Here is a 26,120-nt window from a genome sequence, read left to right on the forward strand (position 1 = left end):
ACCTGTAAGAAGTGTTGTTCTAGCTTCTACTTTTTAAGATAATATTTTAGTTCAAAATATGTGAGGTACTTGTTCCTCACTTGTCCAAATCATTTTCTGTTACAAGACAGTTGCCTAACTTGAAAAAAAAGGTTTTCTTTTAAATAATTGAGCATTCAGAATTTGGATTATGAACTAGTTTTGGGACCACTAGTGTGATTTGTGCATACTACTGTGGTGCAAATGAAGCCTTACCAAGGATGGGGTTGAATTTCTGTAGGTAAGAAGCTGTGTTTTCCTCAAAGCATTCCCTGTTGGACAACAGAAATGACAACGCTGAAGAGGTTAGTGACATTTTAAAAGTGCATCTGTGAATTGATTAATGTTACAAATAGGATTGGAAAAAAGCAATTAAGTGGGCTGAGTACAGGATTAACAATTTGTTCAGGAAATGTGTTAACTATTCCTCAGACTCAATTTTAGTCATTGCATTGATGCAACTTAAAACTGAAGTTTGGTCTGTGGGCTGCAGAAGAGTGACTGGTAAAAGTTTTGCCTGTGGTTGGCTAAATGTCTTAAAATATATTTTGCAAATCTGTTGCGTGTGTTTTCTGAATATTTTGTCAGTGGCTGGTGCCATGTCTGCATGAAAGAACCATGGTGAGAGAAGTCAGTGCTTGTTCTTACAAGAAAAATTCCATGAGCTGCTCTGTGGTGGCTGGGTTTAAAGCAGGAAATACTAACCCTTGGTTCTGTCCGTGCAATTATGTCTAGCTTGGTAGTTGACGTGACTATGAGCTTTGTATATGAGCATTGATAAGGTGGTGAGACAGATACATAACTGAGCACAGACAGATTTCATGTATGTGTGATACTATATTTGATTTGAAGATGCTTTTAAATGGTTTTGGGGGTTTTTTTATGGTGTTAAAAGATAAGTTGTGCTTCATGTTTAGTGGGACTTCAAAACGTGCTATTCAATTAAGTGATATTATTGCAGTGCAGGCCTTGTATAAACTAAGCTTGAATTTAATTTTTCATTCAAGTGAGGATTTTATTCAAACATTTTTTAGAGAATGTGTGCTATTTTTTCATGTTAAATCACAATATCTTTGGCACAAATTCAATTTTTCTGGTGAATTGCAAACAAAACATATATTGTAGGATGTCACTTTTTGCCTCATCCAAAACGAATTTTACAGTTGAAGCAAATATATATTTCAAACTGTCTATGTAATTCAAATAAATGAAGTCTTCTAGATGGGTTCTTCTTTTGTTTTGAAAAAATTCAATTATAGTGTATGTTTGGATTATACAGGCTCACACGTACCCTACCTTAACATTAGCTCTTAGACTGTTTCTATAGGTCTATCTTGTCATTAACAAACCATGGCAGAGCCCTGGCATGCAGAGCTGAAACTGCTGCCCAGGCTACAGCAGTTCAGCTAAAGGAGGTCACTTGTTTCCTCTCGGAGTGTTGTAGTTGACCCTGGCCAGCAGCCAAGCACCCACATAGCCCCCTGCCTATTCCTCTCTTCCATGGGATGGGGAGAAAATAGAAGGAAGGCAGGAAGGCTTGTGGACGGAGACAATGACAGTTAAAAAGGAAAAGCAAATGCTGCTCCCACAAGGAAAGCACAATGGCATGTGGTGTGCCTTTGGTCAGTTTGGGTCAGCTGTCCTGGCTGTGAGTGCTCTCAGGCTTGTGCCCACCCCAGGAAGCAGCCAGAGAACCTCAGTGCTGTGCAGTGTTCAGCAGCAGCTGAACCCCTGGTGTGTTACCAACGCTGACCCAGGCACAAACCCAAACATATCACCATACAGGCTGCTATGAGGAAAGTGAACTCCATCCCAGCCTGTCCCCTTTGGTGTGATGGTTCTTGATGGTGTCTGAGATCATGTTAGGGAAAAATCCCTGCTGTATTGAAGAGAACACTTTTAAAGCACCCATCTAAACCTGTGCAAAAGATAGTTCTACTGCATACAAGCAACTGGTATCCAGATGTTCTGTTTTGCTTGCCATAACTTTATGAGATGCAACACCAGAAATTTTTCCAACACACTCTTGGTGTATGAGTTGGTCCAGATGACCTTTAGGTTCCATCAGTGCATGCCACTTTTGGGCATTGGTCTTGGAAATCTCCACACACTCCTCTGGTTTTACTGTTAAAATAAGTGATGCAGGAGAACAAGAAAGTCTTTAAAGTACAAACTTCGGGGTTCAGGGACTTGATAATTCCTCAAGCAACAAACAGTACAACCACTGTGACCAAAAGCAGCAATCCCAGTTCTTTGTACTCTGCTCTGGGCCACTACACCTTTTATGCTGTCATGATTAACTTGTGCAGCATATGGTGAACAGCATAAAGGAGCTGATAAATTTCAGACCTAAATTATCTTAGTCAGATCAATCACACCACACATTTTTTCATCATGTGGTGAATACCTGTATATGCACATACAACAAGTTTGTGAAAATTCCAGATTTGCAATATTGGAAGGCACTTTTAAAAAAGCTTGTCAATAATTGATTAGTTACACTATCTCCTGTTGGAAGGCATGTCTTCTGCTAGATGCCTGTCTTATCCATTTGCAGGATACCTTTGGAGATCTTGCACTCTATTATGCAAGCAATTTTCAGGTGTTTGTGGATTTCCAGGGCAGATGGAGTGATTGCATGCAGCTGGAGCTTTTCTGTAACTTCTGACTTCCCTACATGAGGCCTGCCTCCCCTGGTGATTGTGCAGCTGGTTATCTGTAAGCAGCCCTCTCTGCCCCAGCATTTGTTTAAATTTTGTAACCATTACAGCATCTCTGGGATAGGTACAGTATGGGAATTTCCAGCTGGGCTCTAGGTACTCATGTAGGGCTTTTACTGAACAGTGTGGGTGTGGGGGTAGGCACTTGAGACTCTCTCATTCTCTGCACATTTCCATTTAACAGTGAACCCACCCCTTTGTACGATCTATTACTTTCATCTGTACCTGTTTTCCTTATCTCTCTTGTGAGAATGTTATGAGAGACTATGCCAAATGCTACACTAGCATCAAGATGAATGACGTGTATTGTTTTGCCTTGGTCCACAGGACTGTCATAAGAGGAAATGAAATTTGCTTGGCTCAATTTGTTTTCAGCAAATTTGTCTTGACTGTTTAATCATCTGTTATCTTCTGGATCTTTACAAATAATTTTGGTACTTCTGTTTTCTCAAACAAATAAAATTAGACTGATCTGTAATTCTTCAGCCCTTCTTCCTCCCCATTATCTTCTCAGAGACTGACATAATTTTGGCCAAAAGACAAAAGTCTTTTGTCACTTGTCCTTCCCCATAGTTCTTGAAAGTTATTGATGGCAGAGGTTTAATGAGCCTCCTCTGTAAGTGGTTTCTGTGCTCTCATTTGCTATGATCAGACTCTTCACAAATATTCTCCAACATTGTTTCATCTTATTAAAATCAAGGAGCTTATGTCTCTGCTCTTGCTATTAGTTATGATAGACATCTGGTCGCAGTTAATTCTTTAACAAAGACTGATGTAAAAAAAGCGCATTAAATACCTAGCTAATTTTAAGGGGGTTTTTTTTGTTTTGTCCTTTCCTTGTGTTCAGTGGTCTGATAGTTCTCTTCTTCTAGCTGCTGCTGTATTTTTTTTAAAGTTGCTCTTGATGTCCTGTATTAATGACTTTGAATTTTGTACCATAGCCTTCATCTATGTGTTATTCTGCCTGTATTTAGTAGCTTGGTCCTGGTTTTCATCTCCTATAAGGTCCTCTTTTGAATTGAAGGTAATGGTGAACTAATGACTTATGCTACTACTACGAAAAGTGTAGTAGAAGACCACATTTCCTTTGTAATGAAATAGTTTTCTGATGAGACTATGTTTTCCCTGGAGCAAAGAAAGAACTGTCTTTCTGCTCTAGGTTCCCTCTTCTTGGTGCTTGTAATAATTTAATTTATTGAAATCCCTTTTTTTCCTGAAATTATCAATTTCTGCTACCTTCTCAGAACCTTTCTTTTGCTGAAGATTGTGAATTCACTTTATGTTCATAATATCATCTATATTCCCAGACCTTCCTAGGCAGTCTATCATTTGGTAGATATCTTTGCCCAATGGTTGTTAGTTGGTTAAAATCCCCATAGTGTTATAAGAGCTTGGGATGGTTTTGCTGGCTGCTTGAAAATCCATGCTTCCCATATCTTCGTGATTAATGTACTAAGTGTATTTTGTCATTATAGCTTGTTCAGCAGACCTAAATTGCTCAGAGAATTGGACTTAGGAGCTGGTGTGTGTATCTCTGATAAAGAGGAACAGATTTGACATCTTTCTTTCCTTGTTGAAAAAGTTCCTTTGGTTAGTCCACTTGTCAATTGCTCCAAAAAGTTCACAAAATTGTCAATTGTTTCACAAAATTGTGGTTTGAAAAAGTATTGGGACTTCTATGTTCTGCTTGTGTCAACATTTCTTACATTAATAATAAGTGCATCTGTTCTCTGCCCTGCCTTTTTGACCTGATGATGAGTAATAGTGTTGTTTACACTTTAGATCCTTGTGGAGGCCATCTATCTTTATGCTTTTTTGATACCTTTTCATAGCTTCATTTCTTTCTCTATTCTGCCACACAATGACTTGAGAGTTCTTCCTGCTGTAGTGTGCCTCTAGACAAAGACTTGGTGGTGATCTGGGAGAGCCAGAGGTAAATTCAGATAGTTTCTTGGTCAATACTAGCCGCTCTGCACCATTAATTTTATCCTCTGGTTAAATCAAGCTATGGTAAAAATTACAAATAGTTTTAAGGAAAATATGCTGAAACTGGCAGTTGGTATGTCTAGAGGAGGTAAAATGACTCAAATATTGAAAACATCTCACAGATTTGCTTTAGATTTCACTTGAGAATTCTGCAATTTTTTAAGCTTAAAAAGTGCATAGCTAAGGATTTCAGGCAACAGGGACTGCTGTCTCATGAGAAAGAAAAAAAACTGTGTGTGAAGAGGACCTTGCAGTTTCTGAATTCTGATTATAGGAAATGAGGTACCTTTTGATAACAAAAGTAAGCTGTCTTGGTTTGAAATACAGGTGTCTGCTAAGGAAGACAGGAGCCTCCCTTGGAATGGCAGGTGTGACCCCCTTTCCCTCCGAGTTATAATTTTGAAATCAAGGGGTTTTAGGCAAAGATGTGGGAAATAGGAATAACAGTTCTTTACTATTATATATATAACCAGTCAAACAAACAACAATAACTGTGGCAGTAACAGCAAACAATCCCAAACCCAGTCCCAGCCTTCTCGGCTGTCAGGCTATTTCCCCTCGGGTGCAGTTCCGCTCGCAGCCGGCAGGGATCGCTGGCGGCTCCCGGTGAGCAGGGCAGGTGCGATGGTTCCCCCGCGGCTGCAGGGGGCGCTCCGGAGCGAGCTCGGGGAGCACGCGGCACTGGGGCCCTGGGATCCCGGGGAAAGATGGAACAAAGGCTTCACAAACCCCTGGGCAGCCGATCCCGGTGTCCGGCTGGACCCCCGGGAACAGCAGGCTGGAACAGCAGGCTGGAGCGGCAGGGACGAGCACAAATCCCGGGTGGCAGATGAGGTGTATCCAAGTGGGGAACCCCACACATCCAGGTAGAACACAAGAGTACCCAGATGCACCCCACCCCCAATGGCTAGGTCTTTTGTTTTTCTTAAATATCCAGCAATTTGTCCCCCCTAGTATGGGGAAAATTCCTTTAGCACAAAAAACCCCCAGGAGAACTCCTAAAACCCCAACATAAGCTTATCCATCTCTTCTGTCAACATTTATTTCCCAAGGTGAAATAACATTGCTGAGTGACACCCTGACATGTTCTAGAACAGGTACTTTTGAATAGCTGCTTCAATGAACTTCTAGTTTTTTGGTCAGTGATTTTAAGAATTTATTTGGTCTAAATACACAGCACTGTGGACTATAGAAAAATAAGTTGAGCTCTAAACAAAATTTGCAGTTTAGCAATATTCCCAGAGCCATATACCAGCTCTGCTGTAAAGCAGCTAGAACAAAGAAGAAATAAACATTTTCAGTCTGTAAATGTCCTTTGATCTGGTGCTGATATGGCAAAGTCCACCCACAAAATACAAGTTGCAAAAGAAGAACTTTCTTTCTAGGGAGAAGCAATCTCTCTGTGGGACACATGGACAGATAGCATGGTTAAAATAGTTGAAGCATTGAGTCCTCCCACCTGTTATTAACACCTGCTGACACAATGCACCTTTGTTTGTTTTGCATTCACAAGTCATGCTGAAGAGGTTATGAGAGACAAAACCTTTTCTGTGCTCTGGTTACTGCACAGAGGTGCAATGATAACAGAGTAGCGGGGTCATTGATTTGTGTGATGTTCCAGCTGCAGGGCCAGGATCTATCAGTAGATAAAATCATGCTCTGTCACGCCAGGAAGTGAAAAGGCAGCTCAGTAGTGCTCGGTTTTGTCACTGGAGCTTTCAGAAAGTGCTAAGCAACCTCACTCATAAATTGTTCGACTGCAGGAACAGTGTCTATGTATCTCATGCACAGCAGGTAGGAATATCAAAGTCCAAAGACGACAACTTGCTTTCCTATCATCAAAAGTAATGAGAAAACAGGACAGGAAACATCTCTTGACAACTTAGGATATGAGACTGAGCTAATAATATGCGTAGACATGCTTTTCTCTGACTGGGAAGATGAAATAAAACTTTGTGGGCTAGCATAACAAAAAGGATTGATTTGCATTAAAGGAGCAGGTAGAGGAATCAAATATTATTACAAACTTACTGCTGACAAGAAAAAAGGATTTTTATTACATGTTACTCCTGGGAAACTGGACAAATGAATCTAAAAGGGTTTACTTCAGGCCTCTCATGAGTTCTGAGGCAGCTGTGTACCTGTCCTGGTCCTGAACATGGAGCATGACCATGCATTTTAAGAAGGGGAGCATCTGACTGACAGCAGCCAGTTTAGACTAGACGTTTTTCTGGTTTTCTTGAATGTGATAAAATATAATTCCATTATATTTTGTGGGAGAAAAAAGCCTCAAATCTTCTGTTTTGCTTCTTTGTTGGTCTTGTAGAAGAGCAAGACGGTTTCTCTAGTGATGCTGATATGTAAATGACAGTTACAAGGTGTGGAGTCTTTCAAGGGTGAAGGGAGGTTGTGAAGGGAGGCAGTCTGCAGCCGAGTTAGATGTGACCTGAGCTTAGTATTATCAGGGATACTTTCTGCTACCTGCCTTGTGGAGCTCCCTGCTCCATGTTCCACCTTCAGTCGATCTGATTTCAACTTTTTCTTCTCTGTGTGATCTGTGTGTATACCAAGTTAAGGCCATGTGCAGACAGCTGTTGCATTCAGCTACTTTGCCCCTCTTTCGGGCCGCTCAAGGCAAGTCACTGATGGTGCTTTTCAAGGGGAAGTGGTGACAGTTTCCCCTGCCTGGTGCGTTGGAACAAAGTATCATGAGTATGTATTTGAAGGAAACTGACAATAGTGCTCCCAATTCAGATGTGCTGTTCAGTGCTACATGCTGTAAGGTAACCTATGTATTCAAAGGATGTCGTGGAGAAGTTTTGGAAAATTAAAGAAATGCGGAGGAGGTGGGATGGCAAGTGACAGTGGCAGGTCACAAAATGATTGTTACAATGACAGAGAAGTTAGAAGTCCTAAATTTCGCAAGTAAATTTGAGAGCTGGAGTACCTGTAACTCTGTAGTCAAGTTATTGTTTCAGCAGTTGCCTTCGGCTCACTTAAACGGAGAGAGATGAAATTCTACAACAAAGAATTTCTCGCTATCTCTGCACGACTGCCCTGTGCTGAAGCTCAGCTCCTGCAGCTCTCTGCCGTGCTGTCCCCGTACCCTCGAGCCTGTTTCTCGCGGGGCTGTGAGCCCAGCCGCGCCGTGCCGTGCCGTGGTGCCGCGCTGGAGGCAGGGGGCGGGCTGGCCGTGCCGCTCGGGCCGGCTCCGGAGCGGGGCGGCCGCGGCGGGCTCAGGTGTGAGGGGAGGGCGAAGGCGCGGCCCGGGGCAGCTCCAGGGCGGGCGGGGGCAGCCGCTCCGCAGCGGGCCCTGCGCGGCTCCTGCCGGCACCGCTTCCCGGGGCTGCTGCCGGCACCGCTTCCCGGGGCTGCTGCTCCTCGTGCTGCGCCGTCCCGTCCCGCCCCGGCGGCTGAGGTGAGCGGGGACCGTGGGCGTCCGCCTGCCGGCGGCTCTCGTCACCCGGAGACGGGTGTCCCCTAATCGTGCTTCCATCAGCCCCGGCGGGGGCGTATAAAAGCAGCGGGCGCGGGCGAGGCGGGCAGAGCGCGGCGCTGCCCCCCGCCCGCCGCCGGCCCCATGCAGCCCGCCATGATGATGTTCTCCAGCAAGTACTGGGCGCGCCGGGGCTTTTCGCTGGACTCGGCCCTGCCGGAGGAGCGCTCCGCCGCCGGCAGCCTCACCGTAAGTGCTGGGGCCGGGGCGGGCAGGGCGAGCGCCGGGGGGTCGGGGCCCGCCGGGGCCCGGTGCCAGGTAGCCGTGCGTCCCCCTTGCTCCTCGCTTCATGGTCAAGTCAGCAGTTCCTCAGCAGCTGCAGGGGCCGGGGAAACTAACTTTGCTGTCGAATCGGTCCCCGTTCAAAACGCTGCCTTGAAAGTGTCTCAGATAACAGAAAAAGTTTCATTAGCAATACAAGCCTTATTGCAGAAATGAACCATATTGTTACTGGAATAATAGAAAAACATCAGTTCAGACGGTGTTAAATGCTTGGATTTTGGAAGTCCTTGGTTAGTCCAGCGGGCTATATACATCAGCAGAACCTGCCTTTTCAGGGCGCTCGTAAGCCTCACAGCACAATCTGTAAAGCATTTTTGGCAAGACACAAATGCCGTGCACCCACACTGCGTTGGTGCCGATGGATTTGCGGCTGTGTTCTCGGCTTCTGCCGACGGGCAGGGGTGCAAGGACACGTGGGAACACCGTACCAGGGGACTGCTGAAAGACCCTGTGAGGAGATAGGAATGATTCTCTGCGGGATGATGATACGGGTGCAACAGGTGCTTGGGTGGTTTCAAGCATGGGATAAACTTCTGTATGCTAACAAGGAAATGTATGTGTGCCTAAATAAGGCAACGTGCTCTGAATATGTGATATAATTAGGATTATGAAGACTGTGCCTTCTATAAAATTTTGTAACAAATTTTAGATTTTTATCAACTTGGGTAAAACCAGCAGAACGTATGGGCTTATATCTGTTGTGAATTGGCCTATTGTCTTTATAATAAAATGTGGAATATCCCTGTTTGTGCGTGCTCTGCTTTTATTGAAAGCATTGAATTAAATGGAATAAATTTGTGTTATTGTCTTCACATTTGAGTTTCTTCACTGAGTTTTGCTGCAAAGACTTCATTTCCTGAAGACTTGCACTTGCTCCAGATAATTAATTTTCATTAGGAAAGTTGGTCTGTTAGTTGTTGTTTAATTATGAAGTGTAATAATAAGCATGGCTAATGAAATTCAAGTTCAGCCTCTTCTACTGGGCTCCTAACAAATAGGTATTCATTCTAGTTTTCAGATGCTTGAGAGGGTCTTTCAGTCATCACTTTGGTTAATGCTCTCTTGAGAGTATTAGGGAACCTGTGACAGGCTTGGAAGGTGCCAAGTGCCCTTGTTTTCAGAGGAACTGACAGTATTGAGTTTCTCAGATGCATGGTTGACTCCATGGTCCTGTGTACATAGCTTCTAGAAAGCAGCACACATGGAAAAAACACAGATGCTGTAAAAACAGCACCTTTGTCACTTCATGTGGAGGTTGTGTTCTTGATATATGTGAAAAGGACTTAGCCAAATCCCAGATATTACTGAAGTTAAAACAAAAGTGACCTTCCCCATAACTATCCCCGAGGGAAATGTCCTAACAAGCAGAATGATATAAGCTCAAATGCTAAAAAAATAAACACCTGTAAAACCATTCATATGTCATTCTGCACACAGAATTGGTTTTCCAGATTGTTTCCCTGTAGTCTAATAAATGATGAGAAGAGACCACAGAGACTTCTTAGCATGTCCCATACCTTGTTTAATTGTGGCTGGTTTCACCAGTGCCATTTAAAGTGTGTTATAAGACCTGTTTAAAAAGCTTAATTTTCCGGTTATTTTCTATAAGATGCTTTAGAAATTACTGAAGCACAATTTAATCCATTTTGAACATGGAAATAGTATATGCTTTTTAATGTCTATCTTCATATTTTTTATGGATTATAACAAAGCAGTTAGCATCTAACTGGAGGCTTGATTTTTCCAGAAGTAACAGCCTAGGTATTGGAAAATGCAGGCTGCTTTTTGAAAATCATGGTCGATCTTATAAAAATTGTCTATGAAGGATGTACTGTTGGCATCTCAACAAGATTTAAGCTGATAAAATGACATTTTTTGGAAAATGCTGACTGAAATTTCTCTTAAAGCAGTCTTGGACTACCAAATTGTGAGAAGAATGTAAGAGTGGCCAAGGATGATGTAATTTTCTGTATTTTTTTGAGTTCCTCAGCTAACTCATCTTCTGTGGGATGTAAAGGTTTTCACAATGAGAACATTGAGCCATTGGAGTCATCTCTTGAGAGAAGCAGTGGATTCCCCAATACTAGATGATTTTAATATTCGGTTGGACAGGGTGCTGGGTCATCTTGTCTAGACCATGTTTTTGCCAAGAAGAGTTGGACTAGAGGATCCTTGAGGTCCCTTCCAACTTGATATTCTCTGTTGCAGTCTAAGTATTTCTGTTCTTGTTTGACTAATCAACAGAGGTTTTGTTTTCTCAGAAAGAATTGCATTACATGATAACATTAATTGTACTACAAGAGAGAATGTAAAGTTTTGGCTTTAAATTTATTGGTTAATTCAAAAATACAGACCAGTGCACATCTTCATAAGTTGACTGGTACAGGTTAGAATAGCATCCCTGTGATTTTGCAGCAATATTCAGGTTACAGTAACTGATCTGCAGGCTTTGCCAGTAATTTAGACTGTCTCCATTTGCTTCACATTTATGTCTAATGATAGCGTTGCCCAAATAATGCCATCATATTTGTATCCCATTTATGCTTTTCCTTAGGCTTTTTTTTTGTATGGACTGGCTTCTTACACAATCATCTCTAGCAGCTGCCTTTAACCTGTGATTTTGATTTCAAGTAAACACATGACCTTTTCTTTCAAATTTAGCCAGGATGAGTTCTGTTCAGCTATTTTAAACAAAAATTTCTCTTGCAGGAAATGCCCATTTTCATCTGAGATGATCATGTTCTTTATCCGTTTGTAGCTAAACAGATCGAGTTCTGGGAAAAATGAGGAAAAGAAAGGGAATAAGGGAAATGGGAAGAGTGAATCTGCTTCTGAAGGTGGAAAGACAGCTGTGGTGTTTTCCTTGAAGAATGAAGTTGGTGGATTGGTGAAAGCTCTTCGACTCTTCCAGGTAACACTTAAAAATCATTTATGCTGACTGGATGAGGACAGCTACTGAGGTCAGGCTCTTTGTTGATATAAATCTAATGGACCGTGGCAGAAGGAATAGAGTGCAGCTACACTCTCTCTGCAGAACTGAATAAAAGTAACTTAAAATTTTATGGACCATTGAACAAAGCATTTTGGGCTTGTGAAGGGTTTTCTGGACTGTAGTTTGACAGTGATGCTGATGTTCACATAATTCACTTAAGGTTTCTGACGTGATTCCCAACACTGTAAATTAGATTTAAAGTTGTCTGTGCAGACTACAATGAAAGGAGGCACTTTCAGAGAGCAATTTGGAATCTAAGTTACATACAATCAGGTGGTGCTGGCGGCAACCTTGCTTGGTCTTGAAATTAGAGACACCTTTAAGTGCTTACAGGCTCAGGGTTTCATGTGTCTAACTGGAATGTAAATTGTGAAGTATTGGTTCCCACACAGATCCCTATGCAATCAGTGCTGTCGGTCAGACTCCTGGTCAGAATGTTTGGAGGCATGTCTGAAGATAGTTAAAGCAGTATGATAAAAGTCTGAGGTCATTCAGTCTGTGCAGTGCAGTGAAGAGAAAGTCAGGAGGTGGCTTGGAGCCTGCCTCAGGCCAAACCATCAGAGGGATGTAAGTATGGGATCACTGGGCATTACCAGTCCTCAGTCATAGTAGCAGGCTCTGGGAACAGATTCTCAAGGCTGATGTAGATTAGACATGTAGATTCTCCAGCCAAGAAAACGAGGTGAGTTAGACCCACAGGAGGGAGTCTGCCAGGAAGCAGGGTGTTTGACAAAAAGAACGGAAACCTAGGAGTTGTGTTTTCAATGCAGCTTTTCTCCAAGAGTTAAATGTCAAACTGCAGCTCTGGCTGAAATGCTTGTATGGGTTCATACCTGAAATTCTGGATTTGCACATCTGTTACCCCTTCTTGGGACTAGGCATAAAATTCACTCTGGTCTCTTAAAAGGTGTCTGGAAGATGTGGCAGGGATATCCACCCACATTTGTGCAGTCACTTAACAATTTGAGTTCTGCAGGGGGGAGTGCAGGGTTTTTTTCTCTACTTAACCTAGGGAATACCAAATTGAATTTGTTATGCGATTGGGTTGCTACACTGTATACACAGTTATGGAGTATGCCAGTGAAGGAACGGTGTATGTGTACGTAGAGGTGTAAAAGCAGACACTGCTGGTTGGCTGTACCAGAGGAGACCTGCACCTGAAATGGACATTCATGTAAAATACAATGGGAAGTGGAAGTACAGACATGAATTCCTTCCCATTTGGAAGTCAACAAATGTTTTATTGGCTTCACTGAGTAAGTGCAAGAATAGTTGTGAAAAGTAACGGATAGTTTCTGTCTAGTAAGAAAAATGAAAATCGGAGTCTGTAGAAGGTCAGTCATGTTGAGAGGAGAGCAGCCATCTAATCCAGCCTCCTGTTTTGAAGCAAGGCTGTCACACTAGATCAGGTCAGCCATAGCACGTTATAGTTATCTGTGATTGTATGATACCCTTGGCAGACCAGTAGTTGTGGTGGGAGAGAGACCCCATAGGGAAGTTTTCATGCTAGCAGTATTTACACTCTGATGTTTGTTGCATGATTTGTGTTTGATGGGGACATTGCAACAGAGAATACATTGGGTTGGATTTTAATTTTATTACTGTTAACACTCCATGTTATTGATAATTGCACAGTAGATAGGTGAGGACTGATACAGAGTTATTCTCAAAGAAAAATTTTCTTCCTCATGTAATAAGGTTTACTTTAAACATCTGTTTAAAGAAGCACACTCAATTATATTTAAATTAACATTATTATTATGTAAATTTCCCACTAAAATTTCATTAGAATTTAATATTTATAGCAAAGATAAATTGCATTAAATAATAAAAAAATTGTGTTATACTGTCCTCTGTAAGAGATTGTCTTGGTAGATAAAATGAAATCATTACTTGGCTTTCTTCATTAAAAATAATAATTTTATTTTTACTTTACGTGTAAGATTTTTTTTTTTCATCAGTATTTATTATGTGTCACTAACTAATCCTGTAAATAGAAAAAGAGAGTACTTTCAATAAAAAGGCCTTTTATTAACTGGAAAATCTTTCCCGAGGAATATGCCACCAATATTGCTCTTCAAGGTATGTCTGTATTTCATCTGTTATTTCATCTTTCCACAGGAAAAACATGTGAGTATGGTTCATATTGAATCACGAAAATCAAAGAGAAGGAATTCAGAGGTGGAAATTTTTGTGGACTGTGACTGCAGTAAGAAAGAATTTAATGAACTAATCCAGTTGCTCAAGTTTCAAACTAATATAGTATCTCTCAATCCACCAGAAAACATCTGGACTGATGAAGAAGGCAAGGCTGTTTTTTTATCACTTGGTTTACACACTGACAGACATTCTGCACAGATATCTCCATGATCTTGCACTCCAGTACATTCAATTTGCATTCTGTCTCCTACAGATCTCGACTGTGTCCCTTGGTTCCCCAGGAAGATCTCTGAGTTAGACAAATGCTCTCAGAGAGTTTTGATGTATGGATCTGAGCTGGATGCTGATCACCCGGTAAGTGTAACAGAAAATTGTCCCGTAGATAATTTGTTCAGGTTATTTGCCAGTCAAATAAAAAGCCTGTTGACTTCTGATTGTTTTCAGAAGATGAGGACTGGTTTCTCTTCGGTAGTTTCAGTGAATTTGTCTTCCTTTTCTGTAGAAGGGTACACAAAAAGGAGATCCTCCAGAAAACTTATTCATTGTTTAACAAGTGTATCCTCTTTTGTACTGCTTGCCTTTTTTAAAAAAAAATGATTGGTTGAGAGGAAGGTTTCAAACTTTAAAGAGTTTAGATCAATATGACCTTCAGTTCTGCCAGAAGTAGCTCTTCGGTAAGAATTGCTATTGTCAATAGGTGTCAGAGAAGAAAGAATTATGAAGGAATTATTTGGCACTCAGGAGGTAATTACAAGATAAAACAGAGAAACATGTTCCTGTTTTTGATGAATGCAGCAGATGGGAAGGTGTCTCTCATTGTTTCCTGACTTTGGTGGCAGGAGACAAGCCTGCATACACAAGCTGTATCTGTACTAGTGCCAAACGCTCCATGCAAAGGACAGAAAAAGGAGTTTGTTATGTTTTATTTCTTGTGGCTAATGGCTATAAATTCTTAACCTCTGAGTCTTTAGAGGGCAGATGATTGAAAGCATTTGTGTTTAAATATTTTCTCTTGCCATAAATCCAAGTTTCTACCTTTGAATGGCTTGACTTAAAGATACTGGTGGTAGGCAGTTGTATTAATTCCTAAAATAGGCTGGATTAAACTGGTATTTGTCAGAAACTTCCAGCTGAAAGGAATCAGGCAGTAAACGAAGATATCTGACCATAAGACTGTATTGTAATTGAATCAAATTAAACTCTTACTGTAGATGATAGTCTCCTTTGTTTTTTGTTGCACAAATTTTGTGCTGTGGTGGCAGCTCAGGCACAGATTCTCACTCCTGTGCACACAAGCCAAATGGACACCACCACAAAGCTCCATGGCGGCCTCACTGTCTCTGGTGTCACCTGCCCACATACCAGCCACAGTCATCATTATCATCATCATCTTGCTTTGTTCCCAGCCTCCTCTATCATGTGGGAACCCTTCCCATACAGAGGGCCCATAGTCAGGGAGCATGTTCCTGGATCCTGGTTTCTGCCATGCACTTTTTGATGACAAATTAGGATTTAATTCACATTTTCTCAGAAAGGAAAAGCCTGTTGATTTTCTTCAACCGTTAACCATAATTTGGTTCAAACAGAAGTTGTAGTGACAGCTCATTCCAGCTTTGAGTTTATGGCTGTGACAGGCCATTAGATACTGTTTTATGTTTTGAGCTGGTACCTTCATTAAATACTTGAGCACTCTGCTGAAAATTTGCCTTCAATTTTACAAAAACCAGACATTTGCATTATATGAATATATATTTTACACTTGGGAGAACTCTTACAAACACAATTTACACACCATTTGTTAGCCTATGCAGCATGCTAGATGCTAGAAATGGGGTCAGAACCTTTAAATCTGTGACTGGCCTTTGAAAGGCCACTCCAGGTGCCCTGTTCCTTAGCAGTGGCATGTAGGTGCCAGAGGACCAAAGAGAATTATCCTTTTACAGAACCTGTAATGATAGCACCACTTCAGCAGCTTAGCCCTAACCCACTCCACAATGGCTAATGATTTCAGTCTCAGTTTCATCACACTTGACAGGCTTTTAAGTCCCCTGTGCTGTCTTCCATCACTTTCCAGGTCTCTTGAATGGTCCTCAGCTGAGTAACTCAACATTTACATCGAAAAGTATAAAGAAGACAAGGAGGCTCCCCCAGATTACAGCAACTTTTTGCCAGTCAAAGAAGCTTTTCTGTGTAGAAGTGGAGGTTTGAAGGCTTTCTCTAGTCCTGTGAAATCCTCCCATACTCCGCCCCACCAGCACAGCTTTGGTTATGGGGCAGTAAAATGTCTTCTGAGTTTTACGGAAGCTCATACAAGTATTTCAAATCAAGCAATGTTATCTTTTCATTTGCTTCAGTGTTTTGCATTTGTCTATGTGAGCAGTAAGGAAAAAAGACATTTTAATTTTCAGCTCTGACGGGGGGAAACTTAAACGCACTTTCTGGGCTACTAACTGGGGAACTTAGATAACTCTTTACCCTTTTTTATCTTCAAGAGACTGGCAGTTCTACTTTGAAAATAATTTGCTCTTCTTGTAGTCCAAACCTGAACTGTCCTTATATTTTATAGGTATAGAAAAGATCTTGTTCTAATTTTGAATAGCTCAAAGAGCTGTAAGTGGCCAGCATGTATGTGTTATACATCTTTCGCTCTTAATATGGAAAAGGTAACCCATGAGGTCGAGCCCTTCCTTTGTAACTCAAACTGAAGCAATATGCCTGCTTGGTGCTGGAGGCTGATGGTTCAGTTCCTAGTGTGTTGATTAAGATGGCAACTGCTGAAAAAAGAATCTTCAAAATGAGTTGCATATGATCTTTAGATGTGTGATTCTAGTGAAGACAGATATATTAAGAATAGGTAGATTATTTTGCTGTGTACCTGTGTGTAGATCTGAGTTCAGATCAAGAAAAACCTGAGTGAGATGAAATTATAAAAAAAAGTTTCCCTTTTCAACATCTTGGATGAATGACTGTACCTATGCACAAAACTGTCTTGAAAGAACTCCTGTGGAACTGGTGAAGAAAAAAAAGAAAAAAACCCTTATTTTCTCTTGCGCTCCTGTAGACAGTGTTAATTGAAATACAATGCAACTAAGTACTAAATAAACATTTTAATGATTTATTTTATAATACTTACAGCTAATTTTATGCCCTTATTGTAAATGACTCTCTTCTTCCTTGCTTAAGGGATTTAAAGACAATGTCTATCGACAGAGAAGAAAGTACTTTGTGGATGTTGCCATGAGCTATAAATAGTAAGTACTGGCATAATTCTTCCCTGTGCTGCTGACTAGTTAGAATTCATGCTCTACTTAATTCTGTAGGATGAAGTTTAACAGTAGACAAAGTCATCCTTTAAACTTTGACTAGTTTAGTGTAGGCTATAAATTACAAACCTGATGCTTGGAATCCTGTTACATTTTTGATACAGCTACAGGCAAGTCAAGCATTTGAAAGGCAAACATTCTTTCTTTAGCATTTAATTCACAGCTGCTTAAACTTTAGAAAATATTTTACAAATATTTGCATGTCTTACTGACAAACTGACACGCTTCTGAATCACACATATCTAGCATACATAGTTGGAAGTGCTCACTAAACCCCAAAATTTTTATTTTCTTTTGATGCACATGCTATACTGGGCTGAGGCCAATCGTATGAGGTTCAACAAACCAGGTGCTGGGTCCAGCACTAGGGTCTTAAAAATCTGCAGTGATGCAGGCTGGGAGAAGGTTAGCTGCAAAGCTGCTCAGTGGAAAAGGATTTGGAGATGCTGGTTGGCAGCATCTGACCATGAGCCAGCAGTTGCCCAGGTGGCCAAGAAGGCCAATGGCATCATGGCCTGGATCAGAAATGGTGTGTGCACCAGGACCAGGGCAGTGATTCTCTCCATGTACTCAGCACTGGTGAGGCCACACCTCGAATCCTGTGTCCAGTTTTGGGCCTCTCACTGTAAAAAGGACATTGAGGTGCTGGAGAAGGGCAGTGGAGCTGGGGAAGGGGCTGGACCACAAGTCTGATGAGGAGTGGCTGAGGGAGCTGGGGTTATTTATCCTGGAGAAAAGAAGGCTTAGGGAAGACCTTATCACTCTATGCAAGGAGGTTCTGTGAGGAGGGGATTGGCCTCTTCTCCCAGACAGCAAGTGACAGGATGAGAGGAAATGGCATCAAGCTGCACAAGGGGAGGTTTAGATTGGAAATTGGGAAACATTTTTTTATTGAAAGGGTGGCCGGGCATTGGAATAGGCTGCTCAGGGAAGTGATGGGATCACCACCCCCGAAAGTGTTCAAAAGGTGGTTGGATGTGGCACTTGGGGACAAGGTTTAGTGGTGAACATAGCAGTGCTGAGTTAACAGTTGGACTTGATGATCTTAGAGGTCTTTTCCAGCCTTAACAGTTCTATGATGCTACTGGACTGCAAAAGTCCATTTATCAATTTTGCCAACACAGCTCCAAATTTCTTACAATTTAGTCAGTGCATTTCTATGTAGTTAGAGAAGCTGGTGGCTGTGCACAAATATAGTGCAAGTTTTTTCTCATTCTGATTTTTTTTTTCCCACTTCAAGTCAGTATTTTCAATTTGCTACAGTTCCTGGAAGTTAGGAAACTTTCTGTTCTACCTACAAACACCTACTGTGTTGCAATTTTCTTGTCACAGAAGCACTCAACTAATTGTAATCCTACTCTAGGTTTTATTTGCAACAGGTTTAAGCCCTCATTCTCAAGGGAAAGAACATATTAATTTCATGTTCTTTTCCATTTTCTTATCCACACTTCTTCAGGTTTTTCATTTTTTCTCCTATGAGATTTCTACCTATGTGATTTAAGAATATGAAAAGTGGTTTTTTTCCCCGCCTATAGGAGGCACATCCTGTCAGGAATCAAGTCAAAACTGAATTTTTGAAGGTTTTTCAGTATAAGCTTATTATAAAGCCTGCAGAAGGCTGGGGGGGACAGAAGGATTAACTCTGCATTGTGACCATATAATTCAGATTATATTTCTCCTTTACTTTTGTCCCATGCTGGTCATTAAGCTACTGCCAGTCCTACACATGTGCAGGTGCTAGTGTTCTTTCCCCTTTCTTTCTGCCCACAGTGGTATTTGCTGAGCTGGGTGCTAATGACATCCATCCAGCACACTGAGCTGCTGCCTGCAGGGGCAGGTGCTTATTGGTAGAGAAGCTCTCTAGGCTGTCCAGGTAAGCCCTGAGTTTAGCCAGCTTTCAAACATAAGTTGAGATAGCTTTTTTGTCAGTATGCTTGTTTACAGCTGATTGATTTGTTATCTTTATTTAGTCTAATGCTTGCAGTGAAGTTAGTGCTTCTTGCCTAGCATTTATTGCAGTGTGAAATGTCAAGTGCATACCTGTGGATGAGGACAGGCTGTGTGTGCTCTTAGGCTCTTTCAGTAAGTGGGATAGATCTCCGTTTACCCATGATGGTAGCAGTAGTGCTGTGCATTTCACAGCAGCTAACTTGCTGGTAACATCTTCCTTCCTTCTCCCTCTCAGCTGCCTAAGTGCTGAAAAGGTGATGCAGCTGGCTTGCTAGGCAGTAGTTGGTCTTTTGCTTCAAAGTGTGGGGTTTTTTCCCACCCTGAAACCAGAAGAGAAACACATTTTGCAAAATAACCTGCACATTTCTGGAAAATGGGACAAATAAAGGAAAGGAAAACCTTTTCCTTCTTTAGATTTTGAAGGCTTAAGAACAGTTTTGCAGGCACATTATAAAAATTAGACAATCCAAACCAGAGGTTATTTGAGGACCCGATCTTGTACTTCAGCAAAACTGCTCAGATGTACTCCTTCACTCATCTTTCCAGCCTTTAAAAGATTTCAAACTTGTCCTATTACTGCAAGCAGAAAGAAAAGAAGAGGCTTCAAATACTCTTAGCCAGGGACCAGAAAAAGACTGGGAGACCAGTGGTTAGGGCACTTACCTAACGTGTCAAAATCTTATTCATACTTCAGGTCTCCTGCAGTGGTTATCCTTACCCCCAGGGACGTGCTGTATCTACTGGTCTGTACAGCCGGTCTGTCTCTGGGTATCCATGGAGAGACAGCCCAGGGAGATACCCCCAGTAGCCTGCTGCAGCACAGCCTAAGCCATGCTGAGGAAAGGCAAATCAGCTCAGGGAAGACTCTGTGCTGCTACAGCTGGGCTGTTTCTGCTACCAATACTGTGGAGCTCAGAGTTACCAGAGGTGTCTTGACACCACATCACAGTCTCATCACACTCTCTTCAGTTGTCTAATGACTATGTACTTATTTCTACAAAAAGAACATATCTTTCACAAGGGCTGCTCTCCTTGGGGATAAACACCTCTCAGTGTCTTCCAGGCAAGTGACCTTCCTAATCACTTACTGAGGCTTGATGTGTTTCTACTTTTCATTTTCTGTTGTGAAAAAAACAACAACCCACATTTGTTTCCTTAAAAAAAAAAAAACAACCCAAAAACCAAAGAGATTTGGCTGCAAGGAATTGGCTCCATAAAAAGTTGAGTTGAAAATCCCAGATCAGCATTTCCTTTATTAATTGCTACTGTTCTATAGTGGTAGATGCTTTGCTTTGCTTGATCACGAAGTGGTGTCTGTAATGGAGAGAGAGAGACAGAAACATTACAAAGTGAACTTGGAGGAGCAGATATTTGCTGGAGCCAGGCATTAAAGGAAAAGACATGTTAATAGAGCACAGCAGTGAAGATCAGCTGTATGAAATAAATGGACCAAAAACCCAATAAAACCCACCATATTCCTTCCTCCTTCACTTAGCTTCTATCCTAAAGATAGTGAAAATGTGTTAATCTTGCTAATTAATCCTTTGAGACTGATTAGGGTTTGGAAAAGTGTTGAGAAAATTAAATCTGGAGGAAACATATGATGTTCAAGAGGGAATTAATAATATGAGTTGATAGCTCATGACCATGGCAAAATGGAAGGACCCTATTTTAATAAGGAGAAATAAAAATTCAGATTAGGTTATCTTGTACAGTCATCTTAGCCACAAGGAAACTGGCTTTGCAGGTTGGCAATTTCTGTGATTTACTGAAATGTTTGAGTGCAAGGTGGATCTTGCTTGTTGAAATAAGAAGGTAAGAAATATGAAGTTTGCAGAGCTGAGGGAAAAAGGCATAGATCCTCCCAGAAGTCTGGCTGCCTTGATTCTCTCTATAAAGAAAGCAGTATCTGATCAGATGGAAATAAGATCAGCTCTCCTAGGCATAAAGCCTATTAAGGAATTAATGTTCAGTGAACCTTACTTCAGTACTAATGAATTAATTGAAACAATAACTAAGTTATAAACCTTTTAGTGAGCAGTGAACAAGCTTCAGATCCTTGATTGTGTTTATGCCTTTCTAGTGACAGGCTAAATAGAAACATGAGTTTTTCCACTGTTAAAACATATCCTCCTCCTTGATGTACCAGTGCTGACCCATACTGGCAATATCCATAGTAGGGGTCAGGCCTAAGGAAAAGGGATGAGGCTGGGTATTCTGGCAAATGCAAGTGGATGGAGTAGCAACCTGCTTGTATCTGTCATGCATAGTACAGTTCAGAATAGCTGTGCTATGCTTTCCATGAGCTGGCAGACAGCTTAAGGCAGATGAAGTGTTTAGGGGGAAGACAGATACTAGACCTGAAGGACTTTCTCCCACTGCAGGATGGCACAAACCCAGAGCAGCTGCTGTGGATGAGAAATACTTCACTAGATGTGTTGCAATTCTTGTCATGTCTGCAAAAGGGGCTGACAGGGAACTACTTCATTTATTGGATATTCAGCAGTCCCTACCAAGTACGAGTACCTCATACAAAGTTGCCTTTGACTGACAGATAACTGCCATGGATCAAAATCCTTTGATACCATGGCAGGCAGGGGGATTAAATGGTAAGTTTTCAATAAAGATGAGGGGACAACCACAATGAATGTAGGGCAGATGATCCTCTCTTGTGCATGTAGGGACTGCGTAACAGCAATCAAATGTGACATGAGGGCTTATTCCTTGTTACCTTGTACAGTGGAGACAGGATTATGAATTGGGCAAGAACTGCCAGCAAAAGCCCAGCACTGCGCTTCTCCTGCTGCAGTGGAGTTCCCCGTGCCTGATATGCCTGTTCAGCTGCTGTCTGTGGTACTGGGGAAGCTGCAGCACTGGGCTGGGAGCGCCTACATTGCCAGCCCTGTGGCAGGAGAGTGAGAGATAAGGACTGATGGAGCAGAGCAGGATCTTGTGAATCCCTTTGCCAATCTGTACGTAATTACAGCGCAGCAGAAGAACATGCCTGTGGAGAAGGCAGATTGCAGAGATTACATATTCTAGATTGTGAATATTAAATCCAGAGAAACATTATAACATTTCTAAGGGGAATTAATAACGTGAGATGATGGCCCATGACCATGACATGGGAAATTCCTTACAGCTAAATACAAAGTAGTGCAAGTTGGAAGGAGCTCTTTGCAATGTTCACATTGTCAGTTGGCTTTGAATTAACTGTAACTATGCAAGGCAAATCTTGGATGTCAGAAACAGATCTGCAGGTACCCTGGAAGGCTCCTGCTTTGCAATATCTGTACATTGGTGCAAGGGGGAGGGGGCAGAGGAACAGGGCAGAAATAAAACAAAAGGAGATATGCATTTAAAGGCTTAGTTTCACTTAGGCTGAGCTGCTGGCTCTGAGATGAGCTTTCTCATAATGTAGTCCTGCATGAATTTGGGGTTCCAAACATATCTGCACATGTAAGCAACAGTCTAAGCAATAAATAGACATTTTTTATTTCGATCCATACACTTCTAAGCATTTATGTAATTGTCTAGTCTTCACCCAGCATTTGATGCTGTGTGAATATTATGTATTTTAAAGAATGGATAGAGAATGCAGTCTGCTGAAGTTCTTACTGAATCTACATGTTAGACTGAATCAGGATCTTCAGCTATCCACTTGGCAATAAGTGGAAAAATATTAGTCTCATGTAGGAACATGGTGTATAAGAAATCCATCTTTCTACTATGATGTGTACAAAGATTAAGAAATAATGCAATTGTTTAGTAAGAAACACAGTTCTTGAGGAAATGATAGAATATGTACATTATATCATCAAGAAATAATTCTAAGGAAGAAGCATCAAGCTATCAGTTTAAGATAGTTCATATAGTTTTAATAGTCTAATTTGCCTTTATTTACATAATAATTTTTGTGGAAATGTTGGTATCTACAATCTGTCTATAGTCTAATTGTATTCAGATGCATTTTGGTTTTTTTTTCTGCAGTGGCCAACCCATTCCCAGAGTGGAGTACACAGCTGAAGAAGTTAAAACTTGGGGGGTGGTATTTAGGGAACTCAGTAAACTCTATCCCACCCATGCTTGTCGGGAATATTTAAAAAACTTTCCTCTGCTGACCAAGTACTGTGGATACAGGGAAGATAATGTGCCTCAGTTGGAAGATGTTTCAATTTTTCTTAAAGGTAAGATTCATATTTGATTTATCAATAGATAGCAGTTTCATGAAAACACTCTTTTTTGTTAGTATGGAGTACAAATTACATTGAATGAAAAGACTCACAGCATTGTCTGAAGTATCATTCTGGTTTTGGTGTTCTCCATGTCAGAGTTTTTTGAGTCAAGACAGTTTTATGTAGGTATTTGCAAGTATGAAATGGAGAGAAATGAACATGTAAAGCATGATGTTATCTTGCACAGGGAGAAAATCCTTTGGTACGGTGAAAAGGAAGAGTTGAGTTAGCGCTGCTCTCTCATTGCCACTGATGGGGACTTCTGATAACCACACTGGGCATCCCCCAAATATCCAGGCAGGAAAAAGAAGGAGTCAGATGCCAAGATAACTGAATTTAAAGTGGAGAGCAGGTTTGGCACACTGTTGTGTAGCCTGGTGAATATGAGGCTTTCCTGAGAGCTCAAGACCACCTGAAGCTAGTTCTTATATTTGTATGTTGAAAAAGATATGTTGGACACCTTAGGTGATGTGGTGCTTCTTTTTAATTTTATTTTTTAAAGGATCCATGAATTACATATTTCAGTTTGAAAATAAATTCTTATTTTTCATTTGTAATGGAAATGTATCCCATATGGAGAATGTGGGAGATATGGACCTGTTGTTTTTAGCTCTAGAGGAAAGCCACCAAAGAGTCAATTTAAGATTTTAATTTCTCCTCAAAGGTCCATTCAGATACTTATATTTGTTCCTTAAACCTCTTACTCAGGAACTAAAATATTATAAAGGTGGGTGTTTGAAAAAAACAACCCAAACTTATGTGCTGGTAAGAGAATAATTAGCTAAGCATTTTGTTCCAAATATATATATGGAAAGGCTAAAGGAAATACATAATTTGTAATGACAGGCTTACATTCTTCAGTCTATGCTTCATCCATAATTCTTGTTTGTGAAAACCTGCATTTGCTAATAGCTGACTCATCATTCTTTGAATTTGCTTGTGACCTTCTGGGTCTCTCATATATTGTGTTATGGTCTCTAAGGAATGACGGCAAATTGTACATATTTTTAATTCCTAGCTAGAAATTCAAAATCTCACATATCTTTCAGAAATATGTTCTCAGACTACATAGAGCAGGTAGTACTATCTGTTGCAGAAAAACTTGAAACATTATCCTGTAAAGACTTCGGAAGAATAAAGAATTAATTTTTGAGAGAAACATGCTTTTCAAAGTCACTGAGTCTGAAACACTTCCACTCTGGGACTAATCTGACAAAGGAACATGTTGAATACTTAAATGAGGACCTCAACTATAAAAATCAGTATTTTATTGACACAAGCAAAAATTTATCTGTAAAAATGAGGACAGATTTGTTTTAATCCTATTCTGTTCTGTTAATTTTTTAACATATTTTGCATACTTTCCAATATGGAAACTTCTCTCCCATTTGGTACCTGACATAAAAATTTTAAGAAATCACTTACGGTACCTTAGCATTTTTTTCTAGACGAAGATATTCAGACCAACTTTGAAATATCTCCAGCTGTTTTCATTATACATATGCTAGCAATGCAAAGTATTTCTTGTATGGAATAATTGAAAAATATGTGGAGTGATCATCAAGATTCTTTGTGTCATACTTCTGGTAGAATAATTAACAACAGACACAGTGATATATGTAATGTGGTCTTTTATTATCTCCTTCACTTCAGAACGGTCTGGCTTCACAGTGAGACCAGTTGCTGGATACCTGTCTCCCCGTGATTTTTTAGCTGGCTTAGCATACAGAGTCTTTCACTGTACTCAGTACATACGGCACGGCTCAGATCCCCTCTACACGCCAGAACCGTAAGTTGCTTCATTTGCTTTAGTACTGAAAAAATACGCTCACTAATTTCTTAAAAGAACCAATTGGATTTGCCAAGATTGAAAAGATGAACCTTCCTACAAAATGTGAAATTCTTCTCACACTGCTGATGACAAAATCCTTCACGTTGGCAAGCCGGAATTTAATTCAAAGACTTTTTTGTTGACTTTTGACAAGGGTCTTAAATAACTGGGTTATTTATGTAGTGGGTCATAAATACTATTTAGGTTATATTTCAGTGGAAAATAGAGTTTTCACCTAAAAATTCTGAAGAAGTGTCTACAATTTTATTTTCTGCTGGACAACTAGAAAGAAGTTGTGGATAAAACCCCCCTGAATAGCTTGAGAAAACCTGCTTTTAGAATTTTAATTTGGTCTTCTGTGTTCCCCTTTTTTTTTTTTTTTGGACCTGGTTCCACAGCTGAACTTCGTTTCTGTCCTATAACACAGCACAAGCACGACAGGGGGTACTATTCTCTTACCAAGAGAGAACATTAGCTATGAAGCCTGTTACAGGGAAATAATGACAGAAATAAGAAACACTTTAATTATGGCTTTTATGGGACAGCATTGCAGCTTTTCCAAAACAGAAAATTGAGAGTCAGTATGAAATATTTTGGCATATAGTCTTTTGATGGAAACTGGGGGAAAAGAAGACCAAAGAAATTGTATGTCTTGTGTTGTACATGTTGTGTTCTGTGCAGTAATAGCAGAATAGCACGTGTCATTTAGATAATATGGAGGTAGTTTACCAAAGGTATCTGCTGATCTTGTAACCACAGGAATGACTTTTTTGCAGTGAATCAGTCACCAGGCAGTTAGCATGAATCTGCAGCTGTGGTTTAATCAGCTTGGACTACTTGAGTGTATTTGATTTTTGCCCAAATTTACACAAAGGATTCATACATATGTATTCTGCTCCAGTCTTGTAAAAATTTGGACTCATGCCTAAGTTTGATTTCATGAATCGACTGCCAAAACCATGCAGTAATATTTTTGAATATAAAAGGTTTCATGGCACGGCATACTAAGCTGTATCTTGAAATGCTGTAGCTTTATTCTGGCAAGAGTCACCAGGTGGTGCTGTTAAGACACTTAGCTACCTTTTTCCTCAGTATCTGAATTGGGTGAAGTACTTGCTGAATTGCTC

At 40.8% G+C, this 26,120-nt stretch overlaps 1 protein-coding gene across 2 annotated transcripts in view; it reads left to right on the forward strand.

Annotated features, from left to right (window-relative positions):
- Positions 1–2,693: 2,693 nt before the first annotated feature.
- Positions 2,694–26,120, forward strand: part of TPH2 (tryptophan hydroxylase 2) — a 56,612-nt gene continuing 33,185 nt past the window's right edge. The window contains exons 1-7 of one of the 2 annotated variants that reach the window (XM_068999176.1): positions 2,694–2,736; positions 11,261–11,413; positions 13,616–13,799; positions 13,908–14,008; positions 16,838–16,905; positions 22,918–23,114; positions 24,816–24,951. In XM_068999176.1, coding sequence (XP_068855277.1) covers positions 13,631–13,799; positions 13,908–14,008; positions 16,838–16,905; positions 22,918–23,114; positions 24,816–24,951 — 671 coding nt within the window. In that variant the 5' untranslated portion in view covers positions 2,694–2,736; positions 11,261–11,413; positions 13,616–13,630. Of the gene's footprint in view, positions 2,737–8,156; positions 8,410–11,260; positions 11,414–13,615; positions 13,800–13,907; positions 14,009–16,837; positions 16,906–22,917; positions 23,115–24,815; positions 24,952–26,120 lie in introns of those variants that run through there. The other variant, XM_068999172.1, reaches the window with a different exon arrangement.

The sequence above is a fragment of the Aphelocoma coerulescens genome, chromosome 1A (genome assembly GCF_041296385.1).
Source record: "Aphelocoma coerulescens isolate FSJ_1873_10779 chromosome 1A, UR_Acoe_1.0, whole genome shotgun sequence".
Taxonomy (NCBI): domain Eukaryota; kingdom Metazoa; phylum Chordata; class Aves; order Passeriformes; family Corvidae; genus Aphelocoma; species Aphelocoma coerulescens.